We start from the raw sequence: 22,571 nt of genomic DNA, 5'->3' as shown, positions 1-22,571 counted from the left end.
TTTGTTCAAACCATCTTATGGAGCTACAGATTTTATTCTATTTAAGGAGTTTCGGAACGAGTAAAATGGTATTAGTTTACTGCTAATTTGCACGGTGCATTCTTTGTCGTTGAATGTGCTGTCCTAACTTCACTTTGATCGTCTGAACCGTCTTTATGAAATTATGTTTTTCAATCCGATCAGATGCCAACGGTCATTGAAGAAATAACTTTAAAAACTTGTTGAAAAGTCGCACTTACCTGCGACTTCAGAGTTCAAAAATTAAATAATTCCATCATACAGCCCATCAATTATTCCCCTATTCGTTAAGGAAACTATTGAATTTTCCTCTGATCGATGAAATATTTTGTTTTGAAGTTGATCGTATGAAAAACAAGAGAATTGTACCGAGGCTCCTTACGGTAAAATAAGAAAGTGCTTAATTAATACTCATTATTTAAAAAAACTGATAAACCTTATGATTATTTGTGTTTTACAGCAATCGGTAGGACATTAATACCAAGGTACTTCCGTTCGATATTCGAGGGCGGAGTTACGGAACTTTACTACAACGTGAAGCACCCCAAGGAATCTTTTCACAATACGAGCATAACGCTAGATTGCGAACACTGCGTAATGGTTACGCATCACGGGAAACCGATGGTTGCAAAGGTAACAAAGACGATTCTGCTCCGTTATTATTATTCTTTTTCTCTCCTTCTCTCAACAACGACAATTATATCCATGCTATGGAAACTTTGTAGAGAAACACCGTTCACGTTGAGCTTTTATGAAATTGATATTTCAAGATACTCAGGAGAATTTTTCTCAACGTGTGACGCATCATTTTCCTGTAAAACCTGAACAAAAATAAGTTTGCAATGAAAACGGTTTAATTTTATAAAAAATGAATGAAACAGAGCTGGATTCCTCATTCACTGAGTCAGCGAACTGAGCGATTCGTTCAAAGGGGCGAAAAAAAGCGAGTCGTAAATCTTGATTTGCGTAAATGAATTCAATAATTACTGGCTCCGACCATATTTTACTGAGTGCATTGTAAAATCTTTCATATTGAAATTTTTACAACCCCTTAAATCAAGTCAAAGAGCACATTTTGCTTCCTGGAAATAATGATGGTAAAACGAGAAAATATGTGGCTCATGATTTCAGGTGTGTACAGAGGGAAGGTTAATATTGGAGTTCACTTTCGACGACCTCATGAGGATAAAGTCGTGGCACTTGTCCGTCCGAGGCCATCGAGAACTTGTTCCGAGATCGGTGGTAGGCATGAACGTGTCGACTGCTCAACAGGATCCTTCGGGACTAGAACAGCTCACCAAAAACATCACCAGAAACGGAATTACGAATTCTACGCTTAATTATCTTAGGGTGAGTACTCTGTGTAACGACGGTCTTCAAACTCCGTGGCGTTGAAAGCGCCGAATCTACTTGGTTTGTCGTAATAATCCAAATTTATCGTGTTTTTAATTGAAAAAACGAGACCCTCAACAAATTTTATTCGAGGAATAGAAAACTCCACAATTCGGGATTTTTTAAATTCAAATATGTCATTGACGAATTGACACGATGCTGATATTTTTCGTCTCTCAAAGCCGCAAAGAAATGCTGGCACCTGTGGAAACATTCGACTGATCCGATTAATTATATTTTTTTGACAATGTCGTACGTCCTTAAGAAAAAGAGATTTGACAACATTTTTTTCGTCTTCCTCCACAGTTATGCGTGATATTGGAACCGATGCAGGAACTCATGTCGAGGCACAAAGCGTACGCACTGTCGCCACGTGATTGTCTGAAGACGACGCTGTTCCAGAAGTGGCAGAGGATGGTTGCCCCGCCGGGTAAGAGAGGTAGACGGACAGTTGCTTTACATGAAACACCCCACCAGCAAGTGGTACCACTGTTTACAGGAACAAATTTTTCTCGAATCTCAACCGCTTAACGAAATAATCTTTTTGCCAAGACACGAGACACATCATTTCGCTTAGTTCTGATGATCATGTACGCAACGCTTGGGAACATAAAACCTCTAAAAACTGTGTAGCCTAAAACCTGTTTCTATCAAGTTTTTTTTCTTTCATTTATTCCATTATTTGAAATCGGTACATTCTCATCAAGCTCGTAATTTTTTTGAACAGTAAAAAAATATTGAGATCGGCTCATAAGTCTTGTAAAACCCTGCTCCAAACCTTAAAGTTGTCGTTGCAAAAATTCAAACGTAAAAATAGTCAAGATCATTTCGATATACAATTTATAGTTGAATTTGTTTATTTATAGTATAACGTGTTTCTTCTGTTGTGGCTTCTATTTTTTTTTTCTTTTTTTTTCATTAAATCGTATCTTCAAAAATTTGCAAATGTATGAAATTACAGTACACATCTTAGTGAGAAACGAATCTCTTATTTTTCTGTTGTCTCTGTAATTCGTCGTTTTCGGAAATTGGTTAGCTTTTCGGGACTCGAAAGATAGAATTGTCCAAAAAAAATCTGGATCGAACTGGCAGAATGAACGAAGCAAAGTAGTTTTGTATTAACTCAATGGTACAAAGTTCAAGAGAGCACAGATAGGAGTTGACATTTTAGCTGTTGTCTCGCATTGCACGTTTTCGAGCTTTTGCCAACGAGAGCTTAAGTAATTCGACAAAATCGATGAAACATGGAGATTTTAAAAGCCCAACTGCGTATACGATTATTCTTTCGATCGAAAATTCTTTGATGCAGAAAGAAGCATTTCGCCAATTACAATACTAACTTTACAAATTTTTTTCTCCAATAAATAGACATAATTAAGGCAAAGTAAAGTATCTGTCTTGTTGTCTGTGACTCGCATGCAAGATTGTGTAAAACTAACCGTGCATATGTCAGAGACCTTTGATATCGAGAAAGGTTCACAGCTGGGTAGAATAATATTGAAATTTGTTAGACGTTAATGAAAAATCGTGCTCCTTAGAATTTTCACATGAATTTAATTTGATTGAAAATTCTAATGAATTTTTTGTGCTCCTGACGAATTTTCAGAATCTCAGAGGCCAACGAGTAAAAGAAGAAAGCGAAAGGGTAGTACATCGGGACCTGGAAACACGGCTCCACCTGCACCTAGTAAAAAAAGATCACCCGGACCAAATTTTGCTCTCGCGTCGCAGGTTCGTTAAAAATTTTCCTTCGTACATTTGAGCCTCGGAATATGAAAAAAAAAAGAACACACACACACAAACAAAAAACGAAAAAACAAACAAACAAAAAAACTATGTACCTCGCTTAAACGTGGGAAAAAAACATAACAGGATGTAATGGTCGTTGGTGAACCGTCCCTGATGGGTGGTGAATTTGGTGACGAGGATGAGAGGTTGATAACGAGGCTCGAAAATTCTCAATACGACGCCGCGAACAGTCTCGATCCTCACAGTCATGACACGTCGGGTGGACCACCGCAACACCCCCACCAATTTCATTCGGAATCAACACCGGGTAACTCTTGGCCACCGGATCGTGGTCCAGGCCCACCACAGGGAGGACCCGGAAGTCAGGTAATGAGCTTTTTCGAAAATCTACGTCACTGGAGCTCGAATATTCGAATAAAATCCAATAATTTGAAAATGTAGTACTATTTGAAATTTAAACTTTCAGTCATTGCCAAGAAAAACCTTTGAAATTTCGTTTCACATAGTGCTTCTCACAATCTAGCCAATCATTAGGATTTTTATTGTAAATTTCTCGACTCGATTTATTGTGGTAAGAGAAAAATACAAGTTGAAATACAAGTGTGGGGTATTCGTTTTGATGCAGGGAGTACAAGGACCTCAAGGTGGCGGAGGAGCAAGTGTACAGGGACCCCAGGATACGAACCAGCAGCAGCAAGACAAGAAGAGCCCCGCGGTGAGCCAGTGAGGCCAGGAGTCCCCGCGGCCCTCCACCAGGGGCCGACGGGGGCGCAGGCCCAAAAACGTGGCTCCCTAGCGGGGCGAGAATTCTAGTATCCCGACCTCTTATCTGACTTCAATAACGGCCTCGCGATATACGTCAAATCCCATTGGTGTTTTACCGTCGATCGCGTGTCACCCTGGACTCACGGTTTTACCCGATCAACAGCAGCAACAGCAACACTCCCAACTTGGTCACGCCTCTCCAATGGGAATAGAAGGGAGTGAAGTTGTTACCGCTCATCACACAGCCCAGCAACAGCAGCAACGACAGCAAAGATTTCTCGCGGATAGACTAACCGCTGGGAATTCGATGCTTTCGAATACAAATCAGCCTACTGGTGGAGGCTTGACTCAACCTTTACATCAGGGACAAGCTCAGGGTCAGGATCCCCTGCAAAGTATTGTACAGCATTTGCTGTACTGGCAGCAGCTTGACCTTATCTTGGGACAGCGTGGGCAAATGTGATATTCGTTAAAAACAAAAGGACACAAAACAATGGTAAACAATGGAGAATGACAGAGAGAGCGAGAGCGATAGAGAAAGAGAGAGAGAGATTGAGAAAGAGAGAGAGAGAGAAAAAAAAAGAGTGAAAGAGAGAACGAGAGAGACGCATGAAGAGACACGCACGAAGAATCAATCTGTGAATGGAGGGATTCAAGAAGAGTGTTGCGGTCGTGGATTTTCCGTCTAAAAAAATTCTCGTTGCGAATCAGCGCAACGAGGAGGTTCCCCCGAGCATGAATAATCGGGAGAAATTCGTAAGAATTCCTTCCGCGAAATCGTCTCGGATCGCAAAGCCGTCACGGAATCGCAAGAATTTATTCGACCCAACCAAATAAGCATGAAAACTGACGTGTTATTTCTAGTGCGGGGTGAAACAAAAATAAGCAAAAAAAGGACCAGGAAATTGAGAGGAAATAACGCTTCCTCCACCGTCGAGTCTTTTCGAGTCGTGTTCTCCCTTTTGCCTGGCCATCCCGATGGGACGGATTTCGCGCCACGACCAAACAGCGTCGAATTGAGCGATCAAGCGTGTGATAATACGAAAACGTCTAGGTATATATATATTTCTATATATACTGATATGTGCGTGCATGCGTGCGTGCGTTTGTGAGTATGTGGTGTACGTATGTTATGTGAGACACGGGACACAGTGGGGAGACGTAACGTGAATATTTGGCTTCAGTGAAAAGGGCTAAGTGGATTCAACAACAACAAAATAAACTAAATCATAATAGTAATAAAGAAAATAACAAACAAACAGACAAACAAACAAAATGTTGCAAGAAACGAAAGTGATGAGAACTACCCGCGGCAGAGACGATTTAACCGCCCTGAAGCGTGGCTCTGAATGAATCTCTATCCGTCAACAGTATTGATATAATTATAGTATAAATGGATAATAATATCGTAAGGAGAAATAGAGTAAGTACGTATTGTGCAAACGAATTTAGACAACAAACAAACGACACAACAAAACACCGAGCGAAAACGAGGATAACATATATATATATAATAGAATACCACAACAGCAACAACAACAAACTGTGAACGAGTGAGAGACTAATATTTGTGTGTGGTGTACCATCATCATGAGAATATACATAAACGAGTTTTGAATATCTGTGAGAGCGAGTATGTGCACGCGCGCGTTGGTCGGACTTTTTCTAGAGACTATACATCTTAAACCTTACACTGTTGAACTTTTTCATTGTTGGAATGTTACGGAAATTCTTTTTTCCTTTTATCTTCGAGTACCTTACACGTATTATCACTTTCAGTCGGTCATGTGTTTTTTTTTTTCATGCTAAATTTTGACGAGAAATACAGAAGTTGAAAGTCATCGTACGAAAAAGATTTTTCGCCACGTTCCAACGATTCTAAACTCTCAATATTCACAGAGTTTTTAGGATTTTTCGGCTTGGGAGCAAAGTCAGAGAACTCAAGTTCAAAACTCCTTTTTTCTATCATTGTAGAAAAATCAAATTCGAAATTCATCAATTTTTGGATTTTAATCCGTGATTCAACTGATTTTGAATTACGTCCTTTGAAGAACGCAATTCGAATACAGAAATAAAATCGTATTGAAATCGTATCCATATCTAAATTCGGACCTGGTTAATTTATCACGATTCTAAATTAAATCTCTTGGCCCTGAGATTAATTTTAGAATGTCGATATACAGGTCCATTCGAGTCTTCGATTTCTTCTCGAAGTTACATTTTCTTTTTTCTTTATCTTCTGTCATTAATCCTAAAATACAAAAATCCGTTGATATGAGTTTCGAATCGATCGCACAAGAATTTATTGTCGAAAAACAAAAAAATTCTCACCGAATTCACCCTGTAAATAACAATACGAATGATTATCGTTACTTTGATTTAAAAAATTTTTAATGATCCACGTTTCATTATACGAACTCTTAATCATCCACGAAATCTAAAGACTCAAATTATCAATTTGATATTCTTTCCTCTCGAACGTTGATTGTAACGAAGTTCCTCGCGCATGATATATCGTATATGTTCCTCATCGTATTTGTTCCTATTTTTGTACATCTTTCTCGTATATGATCGACGCTTTGAGGTTGTGCCCGCTTTGTTGTCTTTTTTTCTTGCGATTTTCTCGATGTCACTTCAAGTTAAATCTGCTTGCTGCACCTATTTTAAAAAAAGTTTTATAAAAAGATTTAAAATCGCTGGTTCCTCACAATACGTATTCCTTCACAGTTTATTAAGTCAAAATGCACGTACGATATTAGAATATATTTCCATAGAAATCATGTGGTAACACATATTTACGTAATATTGTGAGAATCAATATTTCAGGACCCCAGCGAGAAGACTTTGATAATTGAGTAATCCTTCGAGGCATCATTGAAGCAGTGAAGTTGCCATGCTTGTAATCCAATGAAGTTTATGTTCTTATAAAAAATCCGTTACAATTTTATGGAGATTTTGACTGTTCAGTATGAAAAAGTGAGGAATTTGAAAAATCGCAAAGATTCAAGATAACATTTTCGTTGGTTCGAGCGATATGATTTCAATGAATATTTGTGCTTGAAATTTTATAAATGGCCAGTGGGCATAACGCATTTTGACAATGAGAGCATCTCGAACTCTGTGAAAGTCGATTAATCTATTCGAATTAACATTTTACGTCACACTAGTATCACCGATGTACAGCTGTGAGAGGATATTTTTTGTTGCGTTCTTTTACAAAATTATTGGCTAAAAAAATTGGTACGTCGAACGAGAATGGCTCGAGGGGGGAGATTGTGTTTGATATAGAAATTTTTGGACAAAAGTCAGGCGCTCGTTAAGTCTAATCCGTGTCAATCTCACAGAGAATCAAGACTAACCGTAAAGCCGCGGTCGAATGTGTCGAATAATAGATAAAAATTTGTAGAAAGATGAAAAAAAAAAAACAATTGCGGAATCCGAATGGATGAAGCGTGTACAAAGTCATTACACACCGTTTAGAATATTCAATTGAAATAGAACTTACAAAAAAAGAGGGAATGTGATGTTGAAGTTGGTATCCTTTGGAACGAAATGAAATTTCTTTGTTTTTAGTTAGAAAAAAGTGGGGGAAAACCACACACATACACACACACACACACACACAGACACAATTATTTTTTTGTAACTCAAAAATGTTTCGCATTTTTTAACTACGAATATTGGACGAGCCTTCATTTTTATTATAAAACCAGCAAAAAACATAGTATTTAAAAAATTGTGAATATTATAAATAAATTGGATAGAAAGTAAAAAAAAACTTTCGTTGCTTTTCCAACGATGTAAAATTCAATAATATAAGAGATCGAGAAATAAGTTGATACATCACTCGACACAAGTTTTAACGCAATGAAAGCACGATCAATAAATAAGAATTGTAACAAAAAGAGAAAAAAAACGTCTAAAGCGAAGGACCCCCTCCCCCTCTCGGGGTAAAGTTGATGAAGTTCATATCCAAGTCTGCAAGTCTGACGCGAGTGTCAAGAGAATTTGGATACAAAATCATAAATTTTTCGTTTAATGTAAATAGACTAAATAAAATGACGTGTCAACTGAGCCAAGTCCGAGCTAAACCGTGCTAAACCTAAATTGAGGGGAGAACAAAAGAAAAACTGACAAACGAATTGACAAACTTTCGTGAATTGTCATCGAGTTTGCTCGCAAGCGCGTGCATGTATGTTCAAGTATGTGACTGCGAGTGTGAGTGTGTGCGCGTGGTTCATCGGTATGACTGAGCAAGAATGAATGAATAAAAATTGATAATGAAGGGAAATTTAAAAGATGTTTGTCGTACGCGAGGTGAGGTGGGTTTTAGAGTAAATGATCTATTGACAAATGTTGTATATTATTACGAATTATAATGACACTATTATAATTAATTGTAATACTATAATAATGTGAATTGACCTTAAAGTAAAAAAAAAAAGAAAAAAAAATACATGATTGATAAGTAATAGGAAATTTTGAATTGTTAGTGGAAAAAAAAATAAGCGCGGAATGACGCCATTGCGACAGCTTAAATTTGAATTCGATAATAGCAGAGCGCGGTACCAAAACACACATAGATCCGAACGAATTAATTTAGATCGGTGTGTGTTTAAAAATGAAAATACGATTGAATGGCGATCCTTCGATCATTATTCGATCACTGTTAAATGGCGAATCGTGGTAATCCATTTTTTTACAAAGCGTGCGGGATGATTGATGATAGGCCGCGTATTGGGTGGAATTTTATTTTTTCTTTCCTCGTTCCTTCTTTTATATTGTAAAACTTGATTCAAATAATTTTAAACGAAGGCAAAAATTGTGTTATTTTGAAATTATCATTGATCCGAACGGTCAGTATCGATACCAACGATTAAGTTATCCACTTTTATATACAAATACGTACGTTATTATCGATAGATCAATGTTTTTATTTCTTTCGTTTTTTTTTTTTCTAACTTTCACAATTTGAGAGTAACCGAAGTCCGACGGAAATGTGAACGATTTCAATTCAAATCTGTTCGGCAAAAATCACGAAAGTAACGAAAAATAAACAAAAATAATCGGTCGTTGAAACATTGAATATTATATGAATAAATATTTTTTGACATTACACAAAATTTTCACAACATATTATTGTTTATTTGTTTTTCGTTGTACGATCAAAAATACGCTAATACAATATCATTATATCAAAAAACGGAGAAATATATTTGTCAATTTGGATACGACATGGCAGGATTGTTCATAAGCATATAAAAGAAAAACAATTCTCGGTAACAATCACAATTTGAAAAAAAAGAAAAAAAACAAATGTGCTGATATTCAATCGATCGTACGCTTTTATTAATAAAATATTCGCCTTCAGAATTGAGTAAAAATGTTAAAACCATTTCTTTTTGTATATTATATATATCGAATTTCATTGTTGTCGGCGATGACTGCGGATTAAAGTGGGTTGCGTGTTTGCGGTGATGATAGTTACAATTATTAACGATGATGACGATCACAGCGATTATTATTATTATTATTATTATTATTATTATTATTATTATTATTAATTCATTATTATTACATGTTCTGAAGCAGTGTACAAATAAAATTTCCAATCACTTACAAAAAAATCTACTGTAATTAATATGCGTTCGACGAACGTTTGTTTATTCATTGCAATGTTTGTATCCGCCGTGCGAATATTTCGATATATTGTGCGAAACACGTCCCTATGAAAAAGTGAAGACATTTTGTTGCGATTCCCAATTTTGAGGTTAGTTCATCATGGATTGAGAATTGTTTGTTAGAATATCGTTATCTGTGCTCGTTCAAATCGAAGCCGCCGGAAATGAAGTGTCAGCAGGGATTGATTATTTAAGATTCTACATTTTATAATTTCGATTTGAGAAAATATGTTCGCCTCTTATTACGTTCAGTTTTGAAAAGGAATTAAAACATCTTTTTCACAATTTGAAAAAATTAATTCTAACAGCCCGAGCTGCTTGAGTTCGCTAAAGCCTTTTTTAACTCGTGCAGAAATTTGTAGGTTAGTATCACAGTTCGTCTTTTTATGAAACTCTTCGGCCACTTCGAAAATGCGATTCACCATAATTTCGAAATGAAACGACCAATTGCGATGGAATTTAAATTAACCTGTGCGAAATTGTTGCAAGAAACAGCTGAATGCTCAACTTTTTCTGGAAATCGGAATAATCCCCGATAAAAAAAAGTTTGAATTACGTTCTTTCACTCTCGTCCCGTGCTTCGGAACGGCTAGAAGCCCGAAAAAAAGTTGCAAAACGCAAGTCGTATGTTTTAGAAAATGATGAGCCGTTTTGAAAAACTGAAGTATTAAGCATATTTGTGCCACAATTCTACACAAGCTAAGATGAACTTCACTTTGATCAATCGAATAACCTAGAAAAAAATTGCTTTCGAAATTTTGAAGTCGGCTCACTTTCGAATCGCATCCCAGATAAATTGAGCCGATGAGACGAGACCAAGTTTCCTAAAAAGGTAGAAAAATTCGAAAAACACGATATGACACTTTGATCGGTATATTTGTTTTTTTAATGAATATATTCCGTAATATCCCGAATCCAGCAAATAATAATATAGGTTATTATAGCGGTTTTATTCTCCGAGTGACTCTATATAGGATAAAGTAATTAAGGAATTATATATACCAGTAAGTTTGTTTATGGATCTGTGCTATTTTACGCGCACAATTTTGCTTCGAGCAACAAATTGTATATACCGTGATTTGAGGAAGAAAAAAAATAATTGCTAAGTTTGTTATCGGAACTTGGTATAAAAAATTTCCCAATGTCTGTGATCCACCAGAGAAAAACAAACTGGGATAGTTATTCATTAATTAGGACAGTTTTTTCATGAATATATATTTGATTAGTTTTTTTTTCGCACAATACGTGTCCGGATCAGCGTGTAAAGTTTTGAAAAAAGTATTAGTTGTATAAGTACTATTGATAGAGCCATGAGATATAACGTGTTATTCTATAAGTAATTATGAGCCAGCCGGGTATATTATATTAATATACATTTTAAAACTGACTCGCCATCATGACCAATAAATTAATAAGAAAAAAATATTGTCTTTAATTCTATCAAAATTCTAATCCTGATTAGTGTCTCCTACAGCAGGTTTAATATCACATTTTTGTATTTTTTTCGGAAAAATTTTCGACAATTGTAGATACATATAAATTCTTTTTCAGCACATGGCCAACCGTTCACTCATATATACCATTGGCGCTATATACTCACCGCCAACCCAAACTATACAGATGAGTAAAACGCCTGCTGCTATTTTTTAATTGTTTAACTCTGTTGTGGAGAGCACTTTGGGATAAACGATATTTTCTTTTAAGAAACTATTATTGATGCGGCGATGCGGCAATATAACATTCATTCAGAGAAATTCTTTTATTCATATTGTTCTACCTCTACCGATCTGACAAAGTCCTCGTGAACATCGAAATAATATGTACATATGATTCAGTCACCGGAAGTAATCAGTTTAACGGCGAAAACTATGCTGAAAAATACCTGCGTATATAACCACAAAAATGAATAATTTTTATACTATTTTTTCAATCGAATTATTACCCATTATTTTTCTGACAAAATTTTCCATAAAATAGTGTTTATATTGATGCGGATCAGTAGAACATTCGCGATGTTTCGTGAATAGACTCGTCGTTAAAGAGAAAGTTCGAGATCTGATTGGCCACGTCTTCGAAAACTCTCTTGCGATTGGCCATTCGAAAAGTGGTTCTCCCTCCAAGCAGTGTAGCGCTCGATGAAATGGATGCGAAATTGCCGGTGTAGCATAGCTTGTAGCGACTAGCGTACACTGCGCATCACAAGATCATCGCGAGCGGTGAGAGTTGCATCATACACGTGAAACACAAGACTAATTCGGGTTTCCGATCGCACATTATAATTGAACATCGCGAACAAATTTACGATTAATAAACCGTACTTTATTTATAAAACGAAAATGTTGACTGCTGCGAGATTGCTGTCACGCGGGTGTAGCGGTGTCACCCACGAAATAGCCAAGAAGAATCAATTCAACGCGATTCTGAAAAACGTGAGTATTAAGCAATTTACCTTTTTTTACACCATGTGAGGGATAGGAGACTTTGCCATTCGTGATTGTTCGTATTCTATTATTTTACCATCTCTCGCAGTTTATTCAAGCATTCCAAATCGCTATAACATCTACATTTTTATGTGGCATCCGATTTCTCATCAATTTCCGTTGTTCTTAATCTTAGAGCCGGCCTTCAACAAAAATTGTTGATTTCACCTATTTTCCATTCCCATCATGCTTCTTTTCAATAAAGCTTTTTTTTTCGTTTTCGTGGAAAATCTTTTCTGTACACATCTGAAATATTGCCGAGACGCTTGCCTAAAATTCTAGAAAAGCTATACCAAAGCGACACGTGCCGACGAGAATTGAGCGTTCCACAAATTTTTTCGCCCTTTTGCTTCAGTACAAAAACTTCCGAATCGACTAAACCTTACTCGCCAGAACATTCCGTTCTAATTATGTTCTTAGAAGCGCACCATTTGATATCGTAATTATTCTAAGATACGCAAAGTCGGTGAAGTTTTTTGGTTAAGTTATGTAACCATGACCAGGATTAACCACACTTTTGCTCTAGCCCCCCTCCGCTATTCGATTACATTTTTCATCGCGATGTTATATTCAGAATAACCTGTTTTGACAATTTTGAATTTATGTTTCATATCTTAAGCATCATTTACCAATTTTTTAATTTGGAAATCGTGCAAAATCAATATTTAAACATCAAATTAGAACTTACAGTCCGTTCTGTCGCTGGAAAAACAATATTTTATCTTGCTACCCAGCTAACTTAACTATTCTTACCACCTAAAAGAAAATTGAAAAATTATTTCTTGTGACTGACATAGTTGGTGACAACAGAAAATATTAAAAATGATAGCTGCTCTATTACAAAATCATAATAATGCTAATAAGACATATTATACTTTAAGGACATGAAACTTGAACAGTTAAATTTTTGCCATAATTTATCAATTCCTTGATGTAGTATAAGAGCCTGTACATGATTTCAATGTACATGGACGTGCATCTCAAGATACTAAAAATACTTTTTTACCTTTATCACTTTTCAAGTTTGTGTCACTAAGTCAGATTTTCTTGAAGATTAGGTGATTGAACCATAAGACGAACATGATATCTTTTAACCAATCTCGACTCAACCATGTCTGTGAAAAATAGAGTTGAACCTGCTAAGATAGAAAACAAAATTCGTATTCTTAAGTAAAACTTGTATCATATAATTTGAGTGTTTCAAAATTTAACGATCTTGCATCAGAATTGTACTACCTTAAATCATAAGTATGAAAATATAGAGGGATGGATTTAAAGTTGAATGTTTCATGTATTTTAGTGTATCGCACCAACCCTCAGCACTGGAAGATACCACGATGTCCAACAGTATAGATATGCGTAAGTTCATCAAATTGTGAAAAATATATTTTTTAGCTAACATAATATTAATCCAACGTTTATGAACATACAGCTCCGATGGAGTTAAAGGTGCAGTTATTGGAATCGATCTTGGCACAACGTTTTCCTGTGTCGCCGTCATGGAAGGAAAACAAGCGAAAGTTATAGAGAACGCAGAAGGTTCAAGAACAACACCGTCTTACGTAGCTTTCACAAAAGGTGAGGATTACATTGAATTATATTTTGGGCGCAATTAACGGTGTCGGCATCCAAGTCGAATGTGCTCTTTGTTGACTGAAATCATAAAATAGAATTTTTAGAAGCTCAAAAACAATGTTTTTCTTCTCAGATGGTGAACGGTTGGTTGGTATGCCTGCCAAACGCCAAGCAGTTACAAATTCCGCTAACACTTTTTATGCGACGAAGCGTTTGATAGGACGAAAGTTTGAAGATAGTGAAGTAAAGAAGGACATGTGAGTATACATTGGTAAATTTTATTTTTTATAAATATCGAAATTTCATGCAAACATATAGTGATGTTAATTATTTTTCGTCTCTCAAAGTCGCAATGAATTGCTGGCACGTGTGGAAGTGAATTACTGATTTTAGTTGAAGAAGAAAAAACTTTGTACCAGTTAATAATCACTGCTCAGCTTAATTTGATTTTCATTTCTTTTCACCAGGAAAACAGTTTCATACAAAATCGTTCGAGCTTCGAATGGCGACGCTTGGGTGCAAGGGGGTGATGGCAAAATGTATTCTCCGAGTCAAATAGGAGCTTTCGTTCTCATGAAAATGAAAGAAACCGCAGAAGCTTATTTGAACACACCAGTGAAAAACGCGGTTGTTACGGTACCAGCGTATTTCAATGATTCGCAAAGACAAGCGACAAAAGATGCTGGTCAAATAGCGGGTCTGAACGTACTTAGAGTAATCAACGAACCGACCGCCGCCGCTTTGGCTTACGGAATGGATAAATCCGAGGATAAAATGTAAGGAAATGCTATACGACGAAATTTCTTATACGAATCGAGTTTGAAAATTTAGTATTGATTCTTTGATTTATTAACTTTCGAGACTTTCGCATATCTTTGACCAAATCGTTTTGAATCGTTCTTCATCAAACAACAGGTTTTCAGTAATGCGAACTTCAACAGTAGGAATTTTTGATCGATCAAAAAATACAAATGATGCTCTTATTTTTCGTCTCTCAAAGCCTCATAAAATTGCTGGCACATGTGGAAATTTATTACTGACTTTATTTATCAAACATTAGTCTTTAGAGAAAACAAGCAAAGTATATTTTAATAAGTGTCTTTAAATTTTTAGTATTGCTGTATACGATCTTGGTGGCGGAACCTTCGATATTTCGATCCTCGAAATACAAAAAGGAGTATTCGAGGTGAAATCGACGAACGGAGACACATTTTTGGGCGGTGAAGATTTCGACAACGCGCTAGTGAATTACTTGGCGAATGAATTCAAGAAAGATCAGGGTATTGATGTTGCAAAAGACGCAATGGCGATGCAACGTCTTAAGGAAGCAGCCGAAAAAGCGAAAATTGAATTGTCGAGCTCTTCGCAAACCGACATCAATCTGCCATATTTAACGATGGACGCGAGCGGTCCAAAACATTTGAATCTCAAACTTTCGCGAAGTAAATTCGAGAACCTTGTCGGTGATTTGATCAAACGTACAATCCAACCTTGCCAAAAAGCTCTCACGGATGCTGAAGTCTCCAAGTCGGATATTGGTGAAGTTCTCTTGGTTGGAGGTATGACTCGTGTACCAAAGGTCCAAGCTACCGTACAAGAAATCTTCGGACGAACGCCTTCGAGAGCTGTTAATCCAGACGAAGCTGTCGCCGTTGGTGCCGCTGTTCAGGGTGGAGTTCTTGCCGGTGACGTCACAGATGTGCTTCTGCTTGACGTGACACCTCTTTCTCTTGGTACGCAAAATATTTTTGTACCCGAGTTTTCGACGTTAAATTATACAAAATTACATCTTACTTCAATATTTCGAATCGATTGTCAATTTCCTTACCGATTATCATTTACGTAAATTTGATCTTTGTGCCATTTTTCTATGATGTTTGTATAACTAATCTTCTCTCTGACTAAAACACTGGGGAAAAAGATTTTACTGAACTTTCGTTAAGATCCATTTATAATGCAACGTCACCATTTCTTTGCCACATATTTTAATCCATATTGGATCGATTATAGGAATTGAAACTCTTGGTGGTGTATTCACGAGACTTATTTCCCGCAACACTACCATTCCCACGAAGAAAAGTCAAGTATTCTCAACGGCGGCTGATGGTCAAACTCAGGTTGAAATAAAAGTACATCAGGGCGAGCGTGAAATGGCCAATGACAACAAACTATTGGGACAATTTACCTTGGTTGGTATTCCACCTGCACCACGCGGGGTACCACAAATTGAAGTCACCTTCGACATTGATGCTAATGGTATCGTTCATGTATCCGCGAGAGACAAGGGAACTGGAAAAGAACAACAAAGTACGTTCAAGATAATTTATTTTGAACTGTTTTTATTGCGATTATTTTCATCGTGATGTTTCAATGCCTTCGGTTTTGTAGATAGTTCGTTCGATTGGAAGAAAATTGAAATATGAAAAAAGTGCATCGACGTTTTCTTAGCGGTTTTCCCTTTTTTCAATGAAATTTTCTTTGTTGACAGTTGTAATTCAATCCAGCGGTGGTCTTAGCAAGGACGAGATTGAAAATATGGTGAAAAATGCCGAACAGTACGCGAAAGAAGACAGAATCAAAAAGGAACGAGTTGAGGCGGTGAACCAGGCTGAGGGAATTGTTCACGATACTGAGGCCAAGATCGAAGAGTTCAAAGCACAGTTGCCACAGGACGAGGTATTTATGAATGAAAAAAATTGATTAGAATTTTTTTCCAATCTCGTGATGTATTTCGCTCATTTGGGTCAAATTTGGGAAATCTTTTCGTTTGTTTTCAGTGCGATAAATTGAGAGAGCTGGTCGCAAAGATGAACGAGACTTTGGCAAAGAAAGACGAGACAGATCCAGAAGAAATAAAGAAACAGACGAACGAGCTCCAACAGGCGAGTTTGAAACTTTTCGAGATGGCCTACAAGAAGATGGCTGCCGAACGTGAAAGCGGTAGCAATCAGGGTGGTCAACAAGAGCAGCAACAATCCGAGGGTGAAAAGAAGGAGGAGAAGAACTGAACGAGTTCAATAAAAAAGAAACGCCGTTTTTAAATGAATAAACTAAAAAGAACAGCACATCCAGAACCTACGGGCAAAGCCCTATTGATCATTATTAGTAATTACGATCATGATTTATGTAGGAAAATATTTATGCAGGTGACTATATGTTACATCGGAATTTGGTTTAGTTCCAAAAAATGTGACTAATCATTACCAAAGTTTCACCAAGTGTCGTAATTAATTGCGTTTTGATACTTATCGAGTCTTAACTCCCTCAAGTTTATCGACTCCATCGTTGTTGGCTAGTTTTCATGTTAACTTGATACCACAAAAAGCCACCAACAATGAAGTGGATAAACTTTTACTATTTTCCGGTGATCACAGTAAACTTGGAAGAATGCTTGGTGAACGAAACCTCATTTTTTGCAGTTTCATGCCCCCATCTGAAGTTCAAGCCAGTTCGAAACAAACACTTTTTTTTACACCGATCATACTCAGACGATGAGTGGCAAAGATAGCACTCTTTCACCAGACGTAGAACAAATTCGAATTCCGAATGTATTTGCTTATACGCACTATTTGTAACAGATCTCTGACTCTCCTTACAAAGAGACAAAAAAACAAATATTAATCTCCGTATATCCAGACGAATTGAGTTGGTTCGTAGAGAAATGATCCTGTAAATTGTGTACATATAATTAATCACGTGAATAAGTGCGCCTCCGTTTCATGGCATTGAAGCTTGAATTATGAAAATGCAACGAAAACAACTTTCGCAGCTCTGCATCCAGAGAGTTTTCAGACATGAAAAGTGAATCAACAATAAAAAAGCAACCTTGAAAAAAATGTTCAATTAACAAAAAAACCATTCCGTTGCAATTTGAAGATGCAAACTTCAATATCGTGCCGTTTACGCTGTTCATCATCAATTAGGAAAACAGAAAAGTAGCCTCGGAGGGGCTTGTCGTAACGTTGCGAAAGCGGATCAAACGTTCTGTCGTTTTTCTTTCACGCACGAGCTCCACGAACGTTTGTGAAGATGAATCGAGTCACGTTATTGGGAAAAAAAAAAATAGGTCAAATATTACAATTGTTGGTGTTCCGCCAATCGCTGTATCGACATCATGAAAAAAAAACCATGTTGTTCGAGTGAGAAAAACGCTATAGTTTGTCCCATTCTCCTGCGTTACCGAGCCACAAATAAACAATGGCTTATCCAGAATGAATGATAAATTAAGACGTACAAGAGTAGAGAGATTGACACTAAATGGATGCGTGGTTATAGGACACGTTACTTAGGTTAAGTGAATGAAAAATATTAAGATTATTCCGTTTGATAAAAAGGACAAAACTGTTATCACATACGCATACTTCGAACTTTTTTATTTGCATTGTACGCAGGTATAATTCATGAAATGTTTTAGTTATCTTGTTCAATAAATAATGACTACTTTTATTCCGCTATCAACCGTTTATTCAACGTTGTCATAATTAACAATTCTCTAAACGACGTACTATGACCCAAAACAACATTAAACATTCAAACTATAACGCTATTTTTGGTAATTATCGAGTTAAAAAATACTTATTTTTAATTGATATGCCATTCGGAAGAGAAATACTGAAGACTTAGTTTCGTCAGAGCATTTTTGTAGGGTTTTCAAAATTCGTCAAGTTCTTAGACACTCGATTCTCCGAGCGTCCAAAAACGTTCCCTGGATTCTTTATTTTTTGACAATTCTGATAGGAAATGCTGCCAAACATTTTTCTACAAATTTTGCAAATAATTTCAGGAACATTGCAGTAAATAATATTCAAAAGATTGAGGAAAGGAAGCTATTTTGGAATACAAAAAAACGTGTATAATGCTATCCCAAATTAGTTGCACTTACTCTAATATTCCCAGAAATTCATTTTCTTGAGAATTGTAGAGAATTAAACCATTTAAAAAAATAGTAAAATTCTGAATGGAAAAATAAAAAATAAAGGGAGGAAGTCTCGTATAAACAAATTTTTTTACAAAATGCAGTCAATTCTGGAGTACATTCGATTGAAAAATTTCTGGAAAAACGATTCGTTTGCTCATGTTCAAGTGCAATAAACAAACTGATTCAACGAATCTAAAAAAATCGGCTTGAATTGACTTTAGGGCTGTTTTCAAATTTGAAAAATTGTGTATTGATCCAACGCAGGTGGATACAAGGCGCGCATTAAACGATCATGTGCGATTCACGCTGATCCGGAAATGTCCAGTCCACTACTGACAGGGATCAAGCTCGGGGGAAGTGGCGATTCTCGCACAATTGACTCTCAAATTGCTACCCGGCGCGACCGGAACACGAAACAGTTTTCCTTGTGGCATACAAACGCAGATTTTATATTGCGCGGTAGTTTCGTCGTTGTTCAATTGATAAGACGTTCGGGTAACGGGCATTTTAGCGACATCGAGAAAAATGCCTTTTTTCCCATTGAGCACGATGCCGTGATTACTTTTTATGTAAACGTTGTTGTCCGCCATCCACACAATCGCTTTGCTTTCCATCGTCGTGCTCTCCGCACCGTGAATCGTAATCTGTCGATTAGACTCGAAAGTCAAACTCGAATTAACCGGCGATACGACTCGGTGAGTTTCCGCTAAATTTACAGCCAGTTTTCCGACTCCGCTGGGTAAACCGAAGTTTGGAAAATTTGTCGAAAAGAGAGAATCTCCTGTACGCGAATCTTTCACTTCGAAAGACTCCACCATCGAAAATGTGGTGCCGTTCGGTTGCACGCTGAATCTTCCTTTGGGATTATTATGACGGCGATTCCTCACGGACAATAACACACTCGAATCGTCACCGATCAACTCGACAGGCTCGTCCCCGTAACCTTGACAAATACTTTCTTGAACGAAGACCTTAAAACAATTATTTCCAACGATTTAGCTGCTTTCAAAATAATTTGTTATAAAACGTTCAAAATACGAATAAGCAAGCATTTTATCAAAACAAGGCCCAAAAAACATCTTTTACGGACAAATTCCTTTCTCTGATTTCATTTTTACTTTGTTTCGTTTCGAGACCAAGTCCCAGATGAAGATTGTACTTTGTTTTTCAAATCACGTTTTTACGAGGGTTTTTAATTTATAAATTAACACCAACACTTTCTGTATCAATTTTTTTTTGTATGTTTGTATATTCAGAATGAGAAACGAGGAATTTTGGCGTTTGAAACATGCGAGTCTTGGGACAACATGAAAATATACTTTTCTAGGAACGTGTTGACAAAAGAGTGACACGGAGAGTTAAAATTTTCTTTACTTTGTCCAAATCTGTTCTACCGTAGAACTTAACAAGGTCCGCTTCCGGTATGACTTCCATTGCTTCCATTCCATGGCTTACTCTCAAAACAGAGATAATTGTAATACTGAGAAGGAGATTGCAGAGGCCGACGATTCCGAGAAGGAGAGTCAGAGCCCACAAACAGTATCGTTTTTTCGAGGATTCGCACATCGATGTTGTGTCATCCTGGCAGGACATTCGCGACGGATTTTTCGGAGTGATTCCTCCCGAACGACGTACATTTTCAGAGCTGATGAATGAAAAAAATACGTTTGTAAAAACTCAGTGTTATTCAATTTGGATCGCATCATTCATGCTTTTTTCGGAATATTTCAGTCACGTCTGCGTACGTCTTTTGACGTTTTGCGTGCCAATCGAACTGAAAAATGTCAATATTTTTCGGCTCCGCGACGAAGAAACACCGATAAATTCGTAAATAGTGAAAACATATTCTCAAAATGTATTTTTAGAAGCCTCCGAACATTCGGAACGCATTCTCAAATATTGAAAACATTTAGCAGCCTACAAAAACTCAAATGTAACCAAATTCATGAAGTAAGAAAATAAAGATGGGTTAGAAAAATACAGTATCTTTTGTTTTGAATATTAGTAATTTGCCGATTCGAATAAGCAAGATTTTACCTTACAGTGATGTGATTTTGTCCGAGGTTTCTTTTGAGAAGGGGACCTTCGCTGTTGGACAAATTGTCTTCGGTTTTCGACATTGATGGAGATCCGGTGACATTGCAAGTGTTCAGGAAGCTCGCCATCTTCAATCGTAGCTCTGTCGAGTTACTAAGTAACACATATTTGTACTTCCTACACCGATTAATGAGGTTCAATCGAAGCTACGAAGACGAAGAAAAACTCACGCGCTGCTACAGTTATGTTTAGAACGACGAGACGAAAGAACGGATGGGCTTGCGGTACAGACGCTTTCTCGCCGGACTAAGAACGAGAACGAACGACGGACGAGCTTTTTCCTGGAAAACAGCGCTTGCGCGCCGTGTTACGGTATCGATGCCAACTATCCTTGTTCCTTCTCGGCATTCTTGCCCTTCCGAGCATTCAACGCGTCCCCCCCCCGTAAACGAAAATTCTTTATGTTGAAAAAAATCGAATCTTCATGCGTTCGTGCATGATTCTTGCCAAGAGATTGGACGCCAGATTCTGCCTAGATTTTATAAAATTCTGATAATAATTTAATAATTTTCTTATTTATCATTTGTGATTTGCAACGATTTTTTTTTTCGTAACCTTCTGCTTTGAAATTCAGCAAAATATATTTTACATGAAAATTCAATAACACTTTCGGTACTGTAAAAAGTGTCTAAACAATGACACCCGACTTCGAACTACTCTGTGAATTTTTTAGATTAAAAGATCCAACAAGATTATTAAACAGTCGTTTTTCACAGGAAAATCAAAAAATGCCGGCGAGTCTCGAAATGTTTTTCTAATTAATTGAAAGTTTTTTGTTAAAAAAAATCGTCAAAATTTGAGGCTAATAGCACAAACACTTCATTCCAACTGATGATCCACCGTTTCGGTTTTAAAGAGCCGATATTTTTGCTGAATATTTTGCTATCGTCGCTGATGGTTTGAAGTAACTCAATTTCTTGCGTCATTGCTCATCCGTCATTTGGAAGCTTCATCGTAACGTTTTCCTTAAAGCACTCAAAATGTTCTCAATAGTCTAAAAATACATCTAAACGCACGTAGATCAGCCTCTTTTTTTAGGTTAGGGTCCGACAGTAGAAGAGTTTGAATTTGTCTATACAAACATGTGAAATTTCTACTCAATTGAAACTTCAATTTTTTCAACACCAACAGCATGTTCTTTCGACCGATTTTTTAAGGAGACATGCAATTTTCTATCTAAAGGTGTTTTTTTTTTTAAATAAGTACGCCCTCTTTCACAAGAGTTCATAAGAGAGAAAATAAAACGACGAGAGTTCATAATTCCATAGACTATCAATTTAATGTCGTTTGATACAATTTCATATTTGATTTTTCATTAATTATATAAATGTCCACTGAGATGTCGTGAAAATAATTTGAGGGCAATTTACATCGATGATTCACACAACCTTAACCTCAAAAATAAAAAAATCGGCGACGATGTCCTCGCGTGGCTGCAATAAGGCGACAAGACTCGAACACGTGTGCGTAAACGGGAAACTTCCTTATTTGGGCGTTCAAGGAACATGGGCTTAAACGGTGATGATTATAGTACAATTCGCGCACGTGTCACATTCTCATAAACGTAAAACCTCAATGAGTATATTTTTGATTTTATGATTATAAATACTCGCGAACAACCTATAGCCTTTTTGTTGACGTCTTCGGAATCGAATGATCAATTGCTTTTCGGTCCATTTAGATGAAGCACCGCAAGAAGATGTTTCCCAACACTTGCATAAGTGCAAAGAGAGAGAGAGAGAGAATACTAACAAAATAATGAGTGTGGAAACAAGTCGTGAGTGTGTATAAGAGAGACTAAAAATTGTGCCTTTTGTTTGTTTGGTGCGATGTCACGTCCGCGCTTTGAAATTCCGAAAATTCACTTATTTTTCAGCAGACTGTATATCGAAGCTC

General features: G+C 36.8%; 3 protein-coding genes across 7 annotated transcripts in view; 2 read left to right on the top strand and 1 right to left on the bottom strand.

The window, feature by feature from the left end:
- Chi (LIM domain-binding protein 2 Chi) overlaps positions 1–4,120 on the top strand; it is a 33,194-nt gene extending 29,074 nt beyond the window's left edge. For 2 of the 3 annotated variants that reach the window (XM_043411058.1, XM_043411056.1), the window contains exons 4-9: positions 479–651; positions 1,150–1,368; positions 1,717–1,849; positions 3,017–3,141; positions 3,283–3,525; positions 3,785–4,120. In XM_043411058.1, the coding sequence (XP_043266993.1) occupies positions 479–651; positions 1,150–1,368; positions 1,717–1,849; positions 3,017–3,141; positions 3,283–3,525; positions 3,785–3,886 (995 nt within the window). In that variant the 3' untranslated portion in view covers positions 3,887–4,120. The remainder of the gene's footprint in view (positions 1–478; positions 652–1,149; positions 1,369–1,716; positions 1,850–3,016; positions 3,142–3,282; positions 3,526–3,784) is intronic. The other variant, XM_043411057.1, reaches the window with a different exon arrangement.
- Positions 4,121–11,780: 7,660 nt separating this feature from the next.
- On the top strand, positions 11,781–18,106 carry Hsc70-5 (Heat shock protein 70 cognate 5). The gene is made up of 9 exons (XM_043411291.1): positions 11,781–12,034; positions 13,386–13,444; positions 13,518–13,663; positions 13,794–13,917; positions 14,128–14,436; positions 14,774–15,393; positions 15,671–15,967; positions 16,149–16,336; positions 16,438–18,106. Exons 1-9 carry the CDS (start codon positions 11,942–11,944, stop codon positions 16,666–16,668), a joined length of 2,067 nt encoding a protein of 688 aa, XP_043267226.1. The 5' UTR covers positions 11,781–11,941; the 3' UTR covers positions 16,669–18,106.
- Scgbeta (sarcoglycan beta) lies at positions 18,005–20,994 on the bottom strand. Of its 3 annotated transcripts, none has more exons than XM_043411296.1 (4): positions 20,846–20,994; positions 20,616–20,757; positions 19,953–20,223; positions 18,005–19,549 (listed from the first exon to the last, which is right to left on the bottom strand). In XM_043411296.1, exons 2-4 carry the CDS (start codon positions 20,741–20,743, stop codon positions 18,908–18,910), a joined length of 1,041 nt encoding a protein of 346 aa, XP_043267231.1. In that variant the 5' UTR covers positions 20,744–20,757; positions 20,846–20,994; the 3' UTR covers positions 18,005–18,907. The 3 variants fall into 3 exon arrangements, with proteins under 3 accessions (XP_043267231.1, XP_043267230.1, XP_043267229.1); XM_043411295.1 differs by having other exon boundaries at positions 20,616–20,768; positions 20,846–20,951; XM_043411294.1 differs by having other exon boundaries at positions 20,616–20,954.
- Between the last annotated feature and the right edge of the window lie 1,577 nt (positions 20,995–22,571).

Source organism: Venturia canescens, chromosome 2 (assembly GCF_019457755.1).
Source record: "Venturia canescens isolate UGA chromosome 2, ASM1945775v1, whole genome shotgun sequence".
NCBI classification, from domain to species: domain Eukaryota; kingdom Metazoa; phylum Arthropoda; class Insecta; order Hymenoptera; family Ichneumonidae; genus Venturia; species Venturia canescens.
Note: the sequence above shows the minus strand (reverse complement) of the source record. Positions and strands in the feature narration are given on the sequence as shown.